Consider the following 19,273-nt stretch of genomic DNA (forward strand, 5'->3'; position numbering starts at 1 on the left):
AAAGCCTGTGGTACAAATGCATCCGTCTTATTTTACATATCTAATGTAACATGGCCTGCATTATCCTCCTCTTTATCATAAAAATATTTCAGCTTGTGTAAGTATTGCCTTTTTGTAATCTATAGCAGCCTCCATCATGTACTCCGACATCCACTGACACCAAGCTTCTATCCCCTAACCCTACCCCAAAACCTAACCCTCACAAAAAACTTTCTGCATTTTTACATATTCAAAAAAACATCATTTAGTATGTTTTTTAAGCAATGTTAATTATGGGGACACTAGAAATGTCCTCATAAACCACATTTATAGCATAATATCCTTGTAATTACCAGTTTGTAACTGAAAAAAATCGTCCTTGTAAATCACCCAAACCCGCCCACACACACACCGTACATGCTACCACAGCAAAATAACAATATAAACGAAGACAATGGTTAAAGTAAATCGGTTAAGAATGTCAAACAATGTCTTTAATATCCTAAATATATTTAAATTTCAGTTGAAAAGCGCACTCGCACTCCTCATCTCAAATGCATTTACACACGCTCACACACATGCACCACTTTGTTACTCTAATGTCGAAAAGCAGCGCATCCTCCGTTGCTAGTTCTAAAGTGATGTTTTTGAACTAGCAAAGAAGACTTGGGCTTTATCAAAGCTAAATACACTTGATCAATACAACAGTTTCTATATTATCTGAAATATCTCTGGGGAAACACCCTAGCGCTCCCCTCCCCCTCTCTTAAGCTCTCACACACACATGTGGACACACAAACATCGTATGCATTACGCACACTTTTACTCGCGAGCGAAAAACAGAGCCGTCATATCAGCGCACACCTGCATCTCAGTGGGGTTGAAAACAGTTGTTAAGGTTTACACCGGAGACACTTTATACAAAAATGGCAACACTCGCTGCTGCTGAGAAGTGCATAAACTTACATCTTGGTGATTTTTAAGAGATGTTACTTTGACAAGAGCTGCAACAAAAAAGGTAATCCCAGAAGTGATCTCTTTCAGTTCAGTTCAGTTTCTCTCAAAAAGACACACACACACAAACACACTTCCTTATTACTCCAGTAAGTGCGCCAGTAAAGCAGCACAAGCCTCGCTATCCTCCGTTAATAGTTCTAAAGTGACGTTTTTGAACTAGCAACGAAGGCTTTGACTGCAGAAGAAAGTAGTTCCTCTCACAAAAGCGTTTTAGGAATGAAAACCAGAAAATGTCTTGAGATAAAGCCCTGAATGATGTCTTAAGGTATGGTAACCATGGTATAAGCGGAATAATTAACTCCGGCCCAATGAATTATTGAAAAATAATGCTCACCAGAGGTGTAACCACCTCAGGTGTGCATTATTTTTCAATAATTCACCGGTCTCTGTGACAGCTGTAGACTTTGTAAACACCAAACAAAAATGTGTCCATGAACCGCGGACATTGACACTTTTCACCTGTCAATCGTTTTGCTCGTTCTCTTTTGAAGCAGATCATTGAGGCTATGATTCATAATGTTTTTCAGTTGAGGGCGCTATTGTGCCACTGTTGAATTTGACAGCCACAGGAACAAACAATGCTGCTCTTTTGCTAGGTTTTGGTCTCAAAATTATCTTTGGAGGGCAGAGTTTTTGAATGAGGGGCGTGGCTAATTCAACGCTCAGTCATGTGAAAGCTTTAGAACACTAAAATCGCTTCCAGCAACTTTAAAGCATATTCTGTGTACATGAAATAACACATCAGAGAAGTTTTGCCTTTGCCAGGATACTTAGTATGCGTCTTCATTTCTGTCAAATGCACACAAGAATCAACACAGTCACTGTGCAGTATAAAGGCAAAATATATGCAAGGAACACAAGACCAATCACATTAAGTTTGCAAATAGATGTAAGAAAGGAGACCACTGCCAATTTACCTGTTTCAGTGGTGTCAGTTTTTCCTCTCAGTGGCTATATTTGTGACCATCAGCGGGAGGAAGCAGTGGCGGTGAATGAAAAAAAAAAAAAACCTGTGAAACAATATCAAGGAAAACGTCAAAAATTGCTTTTGATCCATGCCAAGTCCCAGGAAAATTGTATACAGGTCTGAAGTCAGCACAAATATTGCCAGTTTGGACTTTTGTGGACATTTAAATTAAAACTTTTTCCACGATAAAGCTCCATACTAATTGTGAGTACACACGCCTACCGGTACATTATTGTAACATCTCATTTAGAAGTTATTAATGCTTTTTGTTTTGCTTTGTGGTCTGATTTTGTCATCTGTATAAATGTTAGAGCTGCCTATAAGGAATAAACAGTAACTGAGGCATATTAGTGTTTGACTAATATGTTTACATTGTAGTCTGGTGTTGTGAATAAAGTCTGTGGTTCATAATCTTATGATGTGTTGTTTATTGACTACATTAGTATAGACACATTAAATACTGTATAGGACTGTACAGTACATTAACATTATATTGATTTTTATTTATTTCAATGTGTCAATTAGCCTATGACATTAGACAAAAAAAAAAAAAATGTTTCTGAAACTGAGTGCCTATCAAACAAAGATGGCAGCATGCAGTTTGTGTAGGCTCTTGTGGCTGTAAATATGCTCCAGCTGAACAACTGCCATTGCGATTAACAGGAATGCTAATGAATAGCTTGCTCCAGGTAAATTAGAACTCCTTGATTGATCACAACCCCGCTCTTGCCATAGAAATATCACCAAAACAATGTCAGCATGATCATATAATTTTCATAAATGAATTGTTGTGTTAAGAAAATTAGAAAGCACCATTAGCATGACTAATCAAGCTGTCTGTTTGTAGTCTGAAAACCCAGAACAGAATTAGCATTTTTGAGCCATGGGTTCCTTTGGGAATTTCCAATGGGTTTTTAGAATATGGTTTTCAATTTATCAGTAAAAAAAAAAAAATAGCATAAATTAAGTCATTTTTATCTGTATAGCGCCTTTCACAACACACATTGTTTCAAAGCAGCTTTACAGGAAATCATGCTTTAACAGAAAATGAAACTGTAATATCTATAATGTCTTAGATTCAACATTGTGTAGTTTGATAAAATACGATTGTGAATTGTGTTTAAAAATAAGTAATACTGACTGTGGCAAGGAACATAAAACTCCAGGTTAATGTAGAAAAATAACCTTGGGAGAAACCAGGCTCACTGTGGGACCAGTTCCCCTCTGGCTAACATCATGAATATAATGCCAATATTACTTAATTAAATATAGTGCAAGGTAAATTAGGTGTATGCCTGGCTAAATAGATGAGTCTTTAGTCTAGACTTAAACTGAGTGAGTGTGTCTGCATCTCGAACAGTGTTATGGGACTATTCCATAGTTTAGGAGCCAAATATGAAAAGGATCTACCTCCTTTTGTGGATTTTGATATTCTAGGAACTATTAACAGGCCAGAATTTTGCGATCGTAATGAACGTGATGGAATATAGTGTTGCAGAAGGTCACTTAAGTACTGCAGAGCTAGACCATTCAAAGTTTTGTAAGTAGTTAACACAATTTTTAAATTAATACGAAATTTAACAGGTAGCCAATGTAACAACGATAAAATGGGGCTAATATGATCATATTTCTTGGTTCTAGTCAGCACTCTGGCTGCTGCATTTTGAACCAATTGAAGTTTATTTATTGATCTTGCTGGACATCCTCCCAGTAATGCATTACAATAATCTAGTCTTGAGGTCATGAACGCATGAATTAGTTTTTCGGCATCAGCAACAGAGAGCATGTGTCGTAACTTAGAAATATCTCTGAGGTGGAAGAATGCTGTTCTACAAACATTGGTAATTTGATTTTCAAAGGACAGATTGGTATCAAATATAACACCTAAGTTCTTCGCTGTCGAAGACAATGTAACAGTACATCCATCGATAGTCAAATTATATTTTAGTGGCTTGTTTTTAGAGGTTTTTGGTCCTATAATTAGTACCTCTGTTTTTTCAGAATTGAGAAGGAAATTTCTGGCCATCCAATCTTTGATTTCATTGATACACTCTGCTAATTTGGAGAATTGTGAAATTTCGTCAGTTTTTGAAGAAATATAAAGTTGGGTATCGTCGGCTTACACACAATCATACCTCAAACATGACGTTTGAACTCGCTGTGTAAGTTGCTAACAAGTTGCTTGAATAAGGACTACAGTGCGTGTGAGTTACATGTTTGATGAAACGGACAACCGTTGTAGTCCTTATGAAGAAACTTTTAGCAACATTTTTAAAGTAACACAGCAGCTTGAGAATTTGTTGTAGAGCAACATGTGAAAGTCAGGTAATGCAAACCACAGACCTTATTTAACTCATTATTTTATTAAAACATTATTTTATAAAGCTATTGGAGGGAACCCATGGAGAATTAGCTTTCCTTGTTGGCCTGCATATTGATATCATGATTGAACTCAATTATTTCTTCATAAGTTAAACTTTGCTCTGTTAGGAAAATTATTTTTTCTTCTTTTTTTTTAATGCATCTTTTATTATATATTTTATGCTAAGATCAAATATAATTAACATTACTCATTTGATGCAATTAGTAAAATTAGGTGAAATTAAAAACATTATACATTTTCAAATCTGATGTTTAGTATGGGAATGAGTATGATGTTAATCCTAGAGATAAACACAGTTCCTTTAGAAAGGTTCCCTAAAATGATTTCCCTGTGTTACATTAATAATATGTGTCCTTGTAATAAAATTATGGCATACCTTCATTACGTATTCTGATCATAAAAAATCAAAAAAAAAATCAAAAAAAAAAAAAAAAAATCCAAAGGGAATTGTTTGGTTAGAATGACTGATGATGAACTTGAGGAAGTCTTTTTTTAAAAGCAAATGGTTTGTCATGTTGGCCAAAGAGCACCGGAGAATAAAATATTGCTTTGTGAATCATCAGGAATGTACCTAAACTTACCTTACGTGGCTTTGACAAATTTAATTCTACTAGGAAGTATCCTCTAATGGCAGTAAAATATTAACAGGACTTCTACAATGGAAGTGCAATGACTATTTGTGCATTGTGCTCTAGATGTGGCTTTTCAACAAGCCCCATGAAAGAAAAACACAAGGTTACTGAAGAGTGACTTCTGGAATATTGTTTCATGTTGACACACTCAAATGTGTATGAAAATACAGTCAAAGAAAGAAAGTACAATCTAACTCAACAGCATCTCAGTGCATCCATGGGTCAGAGAGACTAAACAATGTGGCTTCTAAACAATCAACTCTTTAGGTTATAGTTTATTTTTTATTCACATACAGAGTGTTCTTTATGGAGATTTATTTGCTTGGTCTTTTCTAACCGAATAGAGGTTTGAATTTCAGGTGAAACTTTCCATGCATGTCTAAATAAGAAATGTCAGCGGTTCACGCTGTTAATGTGGCTTATGTCATTTGTCATGCCATTAGCGTGTTTTGTCAGAAGAGGATGTGATACTTAATCTTTGTTTGGCTCTTCTAAACATGCTGCCAATTTTTCTTTAAATATATTCATAAGTTGTGGGTAGTTGTCACATAGCACTTTTACCTCCTCTAGTTTGTTTTAAATGGTCCTGCAGTGTGTCAAATTAATTTAAAAGCACAAATATTCCATGTAGTCACTATGATGATAAAAGCTACATTCATAATAATTAGCTAAATGCTGTTCAAAGCACTGTAGTATCAGATGGAGTACATCATGCCACACTGCAGGACAATTCAACTTCCCAAAAGTATTTCATGTCAACTAAATAATTGCCAAAGTGAAGTATTATTTTTAAATGCAGCATTACACTGAGATTTACCATAATATTGAATTTTGAATTTAGCCAAAAAGTTTAACTGTGTTCTCAGGACAAGTGTATTCATTCATTCATAAATGCCAGGTCAAGTTATCTAAGTTATCTCTAAAATTGTGATTCAGCGATGACTTCTCATTACGTCAGTGAATCATAATCACATTACTAAATATTTTACTTTTAAGTTACTTTCATAAACCGAAATGTTTTTTTTTCTTCTGCTCAACAAATTCAAAATAATGTCTATATCCTCCTTGTTCATTGTATACGCAAGTCATACACTCAGCACCACACATTTCTCCCTTAAAATGACAATGAAAAACTGGCATAGAAACACAAACAGATCTACATATTAACATAATTCATGTTTTTAATGCTGAAATATAAGTAACCCAAGTAATGTACATAAAAGCAATATACTTAACCGAACGTTAGTCACTGTAATCAAATTGCAAGAATTTAAAATGTAATGGGTTACTGTTTGCCTGCTATTGGGGCATGTTGTCACACAACGTGTGTGAAGTGTGAGAAATTGTGACCATTTTCCCTGTTTTCCCTACTTTTTTTGTCGGGGGGGGAACTGTCTCCCCTTTTCTCCCCAATTTGGAATGCCCAATTCCAAATGCGCTCTAAGTCCTCGTGGTGGCATAGTGACTCATCTCAATCCGGGTGGGGGAGGACGCATCTCAGTTGCCTCCACGTCTGAGACGTCAATCCGCACATCTTATCACGTGGCTTGTTGAGCGTGTTACCGCAGAGACCTAGCACATGTGGAGGCTTCACACTATTCTCCACGGCATCCACACACAACTCACCACGTGCCCCACGAAAGCGAGAACTACATTGTAGCGACCACGAGGACGTTAACCCAACGTGACTCTACCCACCCTAGCAACCGGGCCAATTGGTTGCTTAGGAAGCCTGACTGGAGTCATTCAGCACACCCTGGATTCAAACTTGCAACTCTAGGTGTGGTGTTTCCCCTACTTTTAATAACTTTTTTCAAATTAAATTTTTTTCTTTTATTCTATATTTTATATATATTTTTTACTATTATGGTTTATTTTTTATTATAATAATTAATAATTCCATTATTATCTTTCTATTATAATTATTGTTACACATGAAAAAAATTAATATCTTTCTAGTATAATAGCACATCATGTTTAGTACACTAGTGATTTATTTTAAGGACCTATAACGAAAGAGGAACCGAAAGGTTTGCTAATAGGGCTGTCCCTTTTAAAACGAGACTGCATTGTTTCCCTCGGGGCCTAAGTATGTCTTGTAAAGGTCAAACACACGTGGGAGAACAACAGATAATGCTGGACTTTCTTTTTGTGTGGAAGATTTCATAGCAAAATCCCCTACAACTGAGGGGTCTCCCACACACAGAACACTCCCTATAAAGACTGAGAGCCAGGACAGTAAACCACACAGCAACCAGTCCAGCCTGAGTGCTTCATCTCACCCAACAGACTCTCTATTAATTCATCCAGCTATCCAGTGAAACACAGCAGCAAATATGACTGCCTCTCGCTACATCATTTTCTCCGCAGTTGTGGTGCTTCTGGCCGCAGTTACCCTCAGTGAAGGTAAGATAAATGAGAACTAGAGATATATTTAAAAGTTATGATTAAATATACAAAGCACTTTAACATTAGGCCTATATTGGAAAAGGGGAAATATCTGTGCTTTTTCGCAGTCTTGTTTGTATATTGGCATTTCTGTTGGTTAAAATTGAGTTTACAGGCTTGTATGCACACTTGTAGAGCAAAGCGAAGAGTTCAAGCATTGATTGTGTTTGTTCTGTATTCCAGGTTTGCGTATTGGACCAAAGAGATGCTGTTTTTCCTTTACGGACCGTCCCCTGCCCATCAAATTTGTGGTTGAGTACAGTATGACAAGCCAGCAGTGCCCCAATGAAGCCGTGCTGTAAGTATTTCCCTCTGAATGTCTAAAAACATCTTGTTTTAGTTTTTCAGGAATATTTTACAGATTTAATTGAATAGATCACCCAAAAATGAAAGTATGACTTTCATTCCTCTAAGGAACAAAAAATTACAAAAACAGTCTTCATGCAGATCTTTTCCATACAACAACAGTTCATAGTTACTGTACCTTGGCTGTTAACCTCCAAAAATGACAAAACAACACACTGGAAAGTGAAATGTTTGGTGAATAACGACTTAAATTTCAATCTGTTCCTCACACAAAGCTACTGTGTGACTTCAGATGTCTCGGAATATAGCTCAAAACTTTTGGTGTTTCATTATCATTTTTGGATCTTAACAGACATCGTGAGTATGTATGAACTTGTATGGAAAAGACCTATGTGAACAATTCCTTTAAAGTTACTTGTGTTAATATGTTAATAGTTAATATGCTTGAATTATTTTGACCACAGAGTGAGTTAATGTATTTTTAAAGGTATTGATATTCTCTTTCCAGATTCAGGACAGTTAAAGGGCGTCAGGTGTGTGCCAGACCCACTGAATCATGGGTTCAGGGGCACATCAAGACTATTGACAGCAAGCGCATTGGTGGCCAGGGGACTTTGTAACCATGATGAACTGCGTCCTCTGCTTTTGGAACCTGTTTGAAAGCTCCTAAGTGTGGAGTCTCCAGGGAAGGGCTACTTATCAGAATAAAAAACAAAAAAATTCAATCCCTGCACTCACCGACAATTGCATTGTCACTAAATGATCAGCACACTGAAGCTATGGGTTACTGATCCAGAATGTACCTAAGGGTCTCTTTTCCCCATTGTTTGAATTGTTTACCTTTTTGACTTGTCTGTTATTTGTCTTACTAATGTATTTCTAAAGAGAGTTTTCCTTGCTGATACAGTATTACAGAATATAGACTAAAATAATTATACGATACATAATAGAATATATAGATTCTGACTATTTCTATAAAGGATAAACAACAATGATATGAATAAGTTTGCTGTATGTAACTTTAAAAGTTTTTGCTACAAACTTAACCTCTTCATAATAAAGACTGAATTTATTCAAAAGGAACTTGATTATTTCAATCACTATCTGGGTCTCTACTGGGTTTTCACACTTGGAATTGGTAACCAAAGTTCGTTTTAAAACACAGCTAATGTAATTCTGAATTGTTTTCCATTTTTACAATGCTCATATACTTTAGGACAGTAAGATTTCTTGATTCTACATTAGTAAATTCTTGGTTAATGCTTTTGTTTGTATATTTTCAAGGTTAATAACATTAATAGCACATGTTTTAGAGGAATATTCCTGGGTTCAGTACAAGATCGACAGCATTTGTGGCATAATGTTCAATACCACCTTCAAAAAAAAAAAAAACAAAAACAAAAAAAGAATCGAGGTTACATCGAAGCACTTACAGTACAATGGAAGTGAATGGGGCCAATTTTTGGAGGGTTTAAAGGCAGAAATGTGAAGCTTATCAATTTATAAAGCAATCACATTAATTCTTCTGTTAAAACTTGTACATTATTTGATAAATAAGGACTAGAGATATATTTAAAAGTTACAATTAAATATACAAAGCATTTTAACATTAGGCCTATATTGGAAAAGGGGAAATATCTGTGCTTTTTCGCAGTCTTGTCTGTATATTGGCATTTCTGTTGGTTAAAATTGAGTTTACAGGCTTGTATGCACACTTGTAGAGCAAAGCGAAGAGTTCAAGCATTGATTGTGTTTGTTCTGTATTCCAGGTTTGCGTATTGGACCAAAGAGATGCTGTTTTTCCTTTACGGACCACCCCCTGAGGGACGGTTCGAAATTAATTTTTTGTGGTAATCGACATCATGACACGCATGCTGTTGATTGAACTTAACTTGTATTATTCCTTCAATAACTGTTTGTCCATCTGTTGAAATGTCACTATGTAAACCCATTTGGTTGCCGTAATTATTCAGAATTTTTTTTTTTTAAATACTACCAAAAAGGATTAAAAGCAGTGCTAGAGAGGTGTTGCCTAAACCAGAGTTAATAGTGTCCTTAGCCTGGGGTTAATAAAGATGTAAAGCCAGGCTTAAGTGTAGTGTGAAAAGACAAGTTGGAATGTTTGAGAACTGTTTATGACCTATTTGGTCTGACGTATAGAGAGTGACGTTGTTAATCACGTTTAGGGTTTGTGGTCATGTATAATTACACTGTCGAAATTGAGAAGTTGGCAAAAATATAAGCCAAGTTTAGTTCTCTTTTCTGTCCGCAAAAACAAACGTCATCCAGTTAAAAGTCATTGCTGACACACTCTCACGCCGAACTTTCAGATGTGTATATGTGTATTTATGAAGGTATCTGTTAAATACAGTCTGTTTGCAAATTGAAAGCCATCACAAGGGGGTGAATTTGAAATAAAGAAGCTTAAGTAAGATAAATGTTTATGCAGAGATAGAGTTCATGTGATCTTGGAAGTGAGAAGCACTAGAGGTGTGTCCCAAACTGCACACTTCTGCACTATTCTACATCATTTTATAGTGTAAGTAGTGCAAGTAGCATGTTTACACTGAAAATGCGACAAAAAGAAGTGTACTTTAAGTACCCAGATGATGCATTTTTTCAGCCGTCAAAACGGAGCATGGAACGTTGGACACTTCGTACATTGCAGAAGGGGCGGAGTTACCTGACTGCATTACTGGTCTGACAAAACAGTTGTATGGGATCAAAATCCCGTCAAAAGTATTGTGGTCACAGATCCAAAAATAATAAGCGTGAATCAATATAATTAGCGCAGATCAAAATATAAACATGAATCAAAAATATGTAAACAAATTTAAAATATGCTGCAAAAAAAGAAAGAAAAAAAGAAAAATTAAAGCAAAGTCATCCGAATTGCAAACAAAATAATGTTTTCCTTGTTTATATTACTGTTTTTTGTGCTGTCTGACCATTTTTGGTAGGCTTACGCTGTATTTTTCTTTGCTTTTGTTTCCAAGTTCTGCGCTTGGTTTTCCAAAACTTGTGAGTAGAGTTTCATGTAAATCGGGGGCCGTTTTGCGTCCCTATCGGTCCACTAGTTCTTGATCGACAGCTCCTCCTCTAGCCAATCATTTGAAGAGGGGAGGTGATGTCACTCCAATGCAACTCTGATGGCTGCTGCTCAATATTATATTATTTGTGGTTGATAGATACACTGCTTGTGTCTTTTTTGAGTATTTTCTGCCAGCTCTAGGAAACAATGTGTTGTCCGAATAGGCCATTATCATAGTCCATTAACACATGTATTGAGTCTTTAGTTTAGGCATTATTTAAGACTTGTTTGTAGGTTATTGGCTGCATATCTAAAAAAAAAAACAAGGCTGGGTTGGTGTGGATGTTTGATGCATGTTTTTACTAGCTGTACCAATGTAGTTGCGAGTTCAGAACCCAACTTGATCTGCTTTTCCATGTTGCTGAATGTGCCGTTATGTACTTATCCCACATTGGCATTGTTGGCACGGCTACATGTAGTTTATTTTTCCACAGTACTGCAGCGAAATCAGAAACAAGTGACCAAGCGTCCCCACGTCAATAAATAATGCAATAAAGTTGGCTTGACGTTGGACGTTCTTTATTCACAAATAGTCGCAAATTTAGGGACCGTCTCTAAATATACAGGCAACATTGGAGCATACATATCCAAAACATTTACAAACATTTCCATAACATAAGGTATGGAACTTCAATAACATTTGAAGAAACTGACTTACAGTCATACAACCAACTCCAAAGTGTGCATGTAGGTGTCAGCAATAATGCACATCTTTTAGATTTTTGATATAATAAAAAAAAGTCAAATTATGTGTAAGCATTTCTATACTCATCAGTATTGTAATAGGCCTTGGTGTCACAATTATTATCTTAAGTCAGGAAATACTTGTTTGTATGTTGCTTTGCAGGCTCTTTGTGCCTCACCCAAACAAGAGTAGCCTATTAAATTAATGCAAAGATACATCAACTTTATATACTGTAAACACATCTTTCCTAGAGCTGGCAGAAAATACTCAAAACAGACACAAGCAGCGTATATCTATCAACCACAAATAATGCAGTTATATTCAATTACCTGTGATTGTCCAGGATTTGCCAACTGACGGTTATCCATCTTCATCTACCATCGTACGATTGAGCAGCGGGGTTGCATTGGAGTGACGTCACCTCCCTTCTTCGAATGATTGGTTAGAGGAGGAGCTGTCGATCAAGAACTAGTGGACCAATAGGTATGCAAAACGGCCCCTGATTTACATGAAACCCAAAAAAAGTTTTGGAAAACCAAGCGCAGAACTTGGAAACAAAAGCAAAGAAAAATACAGCGTAAGTGTACAAAAAAATGAAAATATGAGCAAAATTGTCAGAGAGCACAAAAAACAGTAATATAACCAAGGAAAACATTATTTTGTTTGCAATTCTGATGACTTTGCTTTAATTTTTCTGTTGTTTTTTTTTTTTTTTTTTTTTTTTTGCAGCATATTTTAAACGTGTTTATATATTTTTGATTCATGCTTGTTATTTTTTTATCTGCACTAATTATTTTGATCTGGGCTTATTATTTTGATCTGCGCTTTTTACTTATTTTTGCGCTTATTATTTTTTGATTCACACTTGTTATTTTGATTCATGCTTATTATTTTTGGATCCGTGACCGCAATACTTTTGACGGGATTTTGATCCCATACTGTTGTAAATAACGAAGACTGTAGCAACTAGTGAAACTTCTGTGAAGACAGCACCTTGCATATGTAAGTTGAATGTTTTACCATCAACCCAAGCTGTGTGAATATGTACACTGTTTAAGACACAAGTGTTGAACTGAGGCACCACAGATCACCAGTTTTACACTTTTAGGTGAAACAACTTACAAATGGTTAACTCTTGTTGACTCTGGATATTAAGAAAGAATTTTAATTTAAGACAAATGAGTTAGGAGCATATGAACAGCATATTTCCCTTATGTTAGTCAATATTATTGATAATTAACATCCTTAAAATATATTGTATATAGCAGGCTATCCATTAGAGTAAAGTGAAGAAATACAAAAAATAAAGAGAATATACAGTATATCTTTAAAGGTTTAGGCATATATTAACAACTAAACAGAATTCTTTCAATGGGGAAAACAACATCCTGGTACTTCGAGTGCTGTTGAAAATCCTCTACTGCCATCTAGTGATGAAAGTCAGAAAGTCTGAAAGAGCTCAGTGGGAGCCATGGTATAATTTTTATGTTATATAAATGTTGTACACCGTTACACACACTATGAATATTGCCATCTTACAGTAAGTAACAGGGACCTTTAGCAATCATAGGTTTAGTCCTTCAGTCTTGTGATTACTAGTACAGACCACTATCAGCTATACCTTTCAGCATGACATGGTCAAGCAGAAGCAGTGTTCAAAGTGGATGAAAATCTCTAGCAGAACATACAAGCACAATGACACACGTGCTAAGAATAAGAGTACTGACCACATTGGACCACTGCATCATAACAGAAGCTTGGTGTAGAGTCAGAGGGTGGGAAGATTGGCCTAGGGGAGAGTGGGGTAAGATGAGCCCACAGTTGATCCACCACCTGTAACTGGGCAACCGTACACCATTTTTGTCATGTGACCCTAAATTTAGTTTGCATTCTCCATTTTCATCTTGCTGTGGAAGGAAGAACTATGTGGATGTAGTGGTAAGCATGCTTTTTGCCTGTCCATTTTTTATTTTATTTTATTTATTTATTTTGGCATATCAGGTATGATCAGTCTCAAATCAGAAGTAATTTATCTCAGGTTAAAATTTATATCAGATATGTTGATGAACTGGCAGTGTGTAAAAACATGTGAGTGAATTAGCAAAAGTGTAGCTCTGGGTTGCTAGACTAAGCACTTTTCCCAAAATGGTGGCTGTGGGGCAAAATGAACCAGAGCCTTGGGGGTAAGTTCAACCAGTGGTTCATCTTACCCCCTCATGTTTACATGAAGTTAAATTCAAATAGTTGGTGTTTAAATTAGTGTTGCATCCTAACAGTGAATAACTGACATTATATTGGAGTGGTGGTGTAGTGGACTAAAGCACTGAACTGATTAAGTGGAAGGTTGTTGGTTCAATCCCCACAGTCACCACTGTTGTGTCCTTGAGTAAGGCACTTAACTCCAGGTTGCTCCAGGGGGATTGTCCCTGTAATCAGGGCATTGTAAGTCGCTTTGGATAAAAGTGACTTGTAAATGTAAATTTCATGTTTCATGCCACATAATGTAATTGCAGAATAAAAACAGATAGGGGCTCCACACCCCTAGAGGAGTTAAAGAGTGCAGTCACTGAAGTCAAGGGAGGAAAATCCATCAGAAAAGTGTCAAAAGGTAGAGAATGGGAAGACATTAACAGCTGGATACAAAGGAACCTCTGAGGTGAAGAAGATATTTAGGGAAGACATAGTGAAGGAGCTTGCAGACCACATAAAAAAAACTTTCTGACAGGTTCTATGGCCTCACTGCTGTGAACTGGCAAAAAGGAACTGACAACTGGACAGAGAATAGACTGCCATGTCTATTTCTTAATCCTAGAGACTTTGCAAACTATCTACATGTTTCAGAACTTTTTGGCAGGTTAGTCTGAATGTAAAGGACAGGCAAGGCTTAGTGAGTGCAACATAAAAAATGCAGTCCACAAAGTTAAACTGATTGACTCTTTTCAATCTTTTTTTTTTGACTGATTCAACTCTTGTAGGTCAAGGTTGTTTCAGAACTGTAGACAAATTAGTTGTAATATTTATTTCATGAACACCAATAATATCAGCAGAATGGGGGATTTAATTATTAATAATTTTATTTAGAGTTATACTTTAAAATCTGGTTAATACAATAGTTAGTAATAGTTAGTAGGTCTAACTGTTTTCTCAGATGGCTCAACTTACCCTGTCAGCTGGATCAACTTACCCCTAACATGAGGCATATGGACCCCATATTTTGTTGTCTATTTGAGTTAGGGACATTGCTAAGGTTTCAGTTGATGGCACACATCCTGAAATTGTGGTGTATGCATTCGTTTTATTTCTGTCTCTTATTCCCTTGGCCATAGGTCGACTTAAATAAAAAACAGCTCATCTTACCCCACTCTCCCCTACATGTTTATGGTAGTCATGAAGAAACTTTAGACTTTCAACATTTCTAATGCACTCAGTTCATAGATGGCCTTTTCATAAAGCATCATAAAAATACCCACTGTAGATGACATCACATTCAGACAAATGTAGCCCCTGTCTTTGGTGGTTCTCCTTTGCCATTGTTTGATCTTTCATATACAGTGGAAGTATAGGCACTGTTTCCTCACCCAATTTCTTTATTTACCCCTGCATAGACACTATTTACTCCCCTGAAAAGGTCTTGAATGACCGTCCTTAATTTTTATTTATTTATTAATTTTGAGTTTTTAAAACCACTGCTTCAGTATACTGTATTCTGATGTTCTTAACTTTTCCTGGTTTCTATGGCATATGTTTCACCGATTTGTATTGTGATACACTTGCATCTCTATGAGCTTGCTGTAAAGTCTTAGACTGCAACAGACTTAAAAGCTTGGATTTGATGGACTCATGTTAAATACTAACATTTAAAAGCTTAACATTTAAAAAAACATCACTTGATAAGGATATTTTTTTTAATCATTTATATTTTTATTAAAAATGGTCAACCAAATTACATAAATAATTTTATTTAAAAAATATATATATTTTAAGATAATATTACATAGCACAAGGATAGCATAAGCACAGTATAAGATAATTGTGTAATTCAAATAGAAACAGAGGAATAGCTTTAGACTTTGTTGCTTGGAGTTTGTGCTGTTGTCACAGTTTTTCTGTTGTCCACTTTAGCAATATGGTTGCGCACCCAGTCTTTCTGAATGTCTGCGCAGATTTCTTTCCCTGCAGTTGTCTGAAACCTGATGACAAAAACACAAAAAAAAAACAAGACTTAGATCAAGGATTTCAATAGAGGGACCCTCTGACTTTGAAGTTGAAAATGAAATAATTTAAAGATACTCACACAATGCCTTGTTTGGGACAGCTGCTGCTGGTCCTCTTGAATGAGACCACCCGTTTGAGAGGAATCGTTACATTTGTAAATTCTGAACAGCACACTGACTGTGCCGAATCAACTGCAACGGGAGCTGAAAGAATTCAAGATTCACTTAAGATACTCAAGATATCAAGATATTAAAAATATCACCAATAAAAAAATGCAACTTGTGCAACTAGCATTACTGAAACTGAAATGAAATTTTAAAAAAAAGGCAAGATTTTGTTTTAATTTATAAAAGAGTCCTCACCACTTGAAGTCATCTGCATAGAGCAGAACAGCACCAGGAAGATCAGAGACATCAGACTTTTCATTCTTCAAGAATCTCTGTTCACACTGTAAGTTCTGTAGAGCTTCAAGATCTCCAAGCAAGTGATGTGTACTGAATAGCTTCAGATCACCTCCTTATATACAGAGTAGGAGAGACTTTCCTCCAACAGAAATTCATGTAAATATATTTCTGAGTATCAACATACTGTAGAATGTGTGCATTTTAGCTCTTCCTTTTCCTCATCCCTTGTTCTACAGTACTTTCTGTTCTGCTTTTTAGTAGTAAGAATGGAAAAAGGCCTTTCCTTTTAAATTCTTTGAACACATTCTCCAGGAAAACAATTCAATGTTGAGTCTTTATGTTTTCATGTTTCACTCACTGAGCAGTGTGTGAATTGTGTGAATATTTTGAGACATTCCTCCACCACCAGACATTTGTGTAATGCCTTCACACTGCATGTAATGGTACTTCTTACTCTGACTGAACTGCATGTATAATAGTATTTTATTAAAGCACGTCGTTGGTGCTGTTTTGCCCCTGAATTTTCCATTCCATTTTTCTTACAAATGTTTGGACCATGTGTCCTCGATTTTGTAAAAAATGCACCCAATCCATTTTTTTCCATTGATAATACACTTAAAAGTGCTATTATAACTTCTACTTTTGCAAGTCTATCTAACCTAGATGACCTGAATGGACTGAATAATCAGACTACCTAAGATAAACTAAGAGTGCCCATACAGGTATACATACACCGATTCAGACTACTTAAAGAGATAATTTGAGATTGCCCATAGAGATAACCTATACCAGTGTTTCCCAACCAATGTGCCGTGGCACACTAGCGTGTCATGAAAGATTGTCAGGTGTGCCGTGGAAAATGATCAGATTCCACAAAATAAATCAGGGCTCCAGACTGAGACTAATTTTTCAACCATTTTTCCTAACAGTTCGATTAAATTTTACAAGAGGTCGCATTGGTGCGACTACAAAGTTGGCTGACTCTCTGATTGTGCGCTGTCATTTTTTGATCCGTATGAGAAATATCAAATGGCAAATGTTCCAAACGCGAAAGGAAACAGCTTTACCCGGATCAGTCAGCGCTGCTCAATGGACAGATCAGCGCAGAGACGTGCATTTACACGTGGACCGGTCTCGAGCGCTCAGATCATCATAAACAGAGCTGTGAGAAGCACGGGCTGGGTCACGAATTCGGCATTGATTATTTGTTTAAAACCTCTATGAAAGCCCATAATGTGTCAATGATTAAACCAGTTTAAAATGGTATTAAACGGCCCAACATTCTAAACAGCACTGAAAAGGAATAAAGGAGAAATCTGCACAATGAACAGACAGAAACTGTAAGGTTTCAATCCACACATCACAGATATTAAAAAAAAATATTCACCATGACCTTATATCAATATAGTAGTGAGAGAATACAATTTAATTTCAGAATGTGTTTTTCTTATGAAAAATGCCATAATTTGTTCTATGGTTACTGCTAATCATGGTATTACTTATACTTTTGGTTACTATGATCTTATTGCAAATGCCACAGTTAAAACTATGGATACAATGGAACTTTCCTTCTGTGTAAAATCTTTTCTAATGCCCTCTGATTGTAGAAAAAGGCTTTGTTTGTCTTCAGATGACTGTGTTTTAATCATCAAGATCCTGATAAAAAGAAAGAAACTGTGAAAGAAAACAAATTTTCTTTCAGTTGGACTGGTGCGACCAACTCAAGTGCTGGTGCGCCATTTGTAGAATTTAACACCGGTGCTACCACTCTTAAATGTTAGTCTGGAGCCATGTAAATAAATAGATAAATACAAAATTATTTGCTGTGGCATTACAAGAATTAATTTGCAAGAACAATTCTAAAAAATAAGATGCAAATTTGTTGTTTTATTCATTACCCAATTAGCACTCTTGCCACCTGTGATCTCATTACCGTACCTACATGACTTGCATTTTTTTGCATAGCCGAATTTCAAACATTACGAGTAAACATGCAACTAAAATGGACAGAAAACATGGAAGTTCTTGAAAAGGAAAACTATTAACGATGGTTATGTGGGACAGTGGAATAGAGGTGTGCCATGGGATTTGTTTAATTGTAAAAAGTATGCCGTGGCAGAAAAAAGGTTGGGAAACACTGACCTATACATTTATACTGTGAGCAATTGTACATAGCAAAATATGGAATTTTAATTTAATTTAAAGAGGCTATACATTGTTCAGTCTATATATTGTTCTAGTTCACATTCTGGGAACAATTATCAGAGTTTCTGCTTCTGAGAGCACAAAGATTCAACTCCAAAGAGAAGAAAGAGGGAAGCAGCTTTGCTGTGAATAAAGGACAGAACTTGTGACCTTCACGTTTCTAGAGTTTCAAAGTAATATAAATCTGAAAGTGGAGAACAAAAGAGGAGCTTCCTCTGTATCTTGCATAATTTATCTGTGGTTTCAAATCACCACCTCAGCTTATTTAAAACTATGTTTTTATTTAAAACTAACATGTTTCACAGCTTGGTATTGTGGCACATTGTCGAGTCTGTGTACTGAGCTATAATGTCAATATGCAACTAACTGTAATGCCAAAAAGCATGACTGCCAAAAATAATCTGAAAAGAAAAGTTACTGGAAACAGTTTTTATCTTAATATATAGAAAGAGCCCCCATCACTTGAAGTCAGCTGCATAGAGAGATATTCCTCCAACAGGTACAGTATATCTATTAAAAGAATAGTTCACCCAAAATTGCAAGTGAATGGTTGCCAGAACTTTGAAGATCCATGTAAAGGCAGTATAAAAGTTATTCAGACTCTAGTGGTTAAATCCATGTATTCAGAAGCAATATGATACAGTAGGTGTGGGTGAGAAACAGATCAATATCTAAGCTCTTTCTTACTATTAATCTCCACTTTCACATCAACATTCTTATTCTTTATTTTTTTTGGCGATTCACATTCTTCGTGCATATCGCCACCTACTGGCTGGGGCTGGTCAAAGATGAAGATTTATAGTAAAAAATAACTTAAATATTGATCTGTTTCTCATCCACTCTTATATCGCTTCTTAAGGCGTGGATTTAACCACTGGAGTTGTTTGGATAACTTTTATGCTGCCAATATGTGCTTTTTGGAGCTTCAAAGTTCTGGTCAC

General features: G+C 36.0%; 2 protein-coding genes across 2 annotated transcripts; one reads left to right on the forward strand and one right to left on the reverse strand.

Annotated features, from left to right (window-relative positions):
* The first annotated feature begins 7,125 nt into the window (after positions 1-7,125).
* On the forward strand, positions 7,126-8,807 carry LOC127437212 (C-C motif chemokine 4-like). The gene is made up of 3 exons (XM_051691997.1): positions 7,126-7,384; positions 7,610-7,724; positions 8,241-8,807. Exons 1-3 carry the CDS (start codon positions 7,315-7,317, stop codon positions 8,350-8,352), a joined length of 297 nt encoding a protein of 98 aa, XP_051547957.1. The 5' UTR covers positions 7,126-7,314; the 3' UTR covers positions 8,353-8,807.
* A 6,638-nt stretch (positions 8,808-15,445) lies between these two features.
* LOC127437209 (monocyte chemotactic protein 1B-like) lies at positions 15,446-16,337 on the reverse strand. The gene is made up of 3 exons (XM_051691995.1): positions 16,086-16,337; positions 15,803-15,926; positions 15,446-15,698 (listed from the first exon to the last, which is right to left on the reverse strand). Exons 1-3 carry the CDS (start codon positions 16,147-16,149, stop codon positions 15,572-15,574), a joined length of 315 nt encoding a protein of 104 aa, XP_051547955.1. The 5' UTR covers positions 16,150-16,337; the 3' UTR covers positions 15,446-15,571.
* Between the last annotated feature and the right edge of the window lie 2,936 nt (positions 16,338-19,273).

Source organism: Myxocyprinus asiaticus, chromosome 48 (assembly GCF_019703515.2).
Source record: "Myxocyprinus asiaticus isolate MX2 ecotype Aquarium Trade chromosome 48, UBuf_Myxa_2, whole genome shotgun sequence".
NCBI lineage: Eukaryota > Metazoa > Chordata > Actinopteri > Cypriniformes > Catostomidae > Myxocyprinus > Myxocyprinus asiaticus.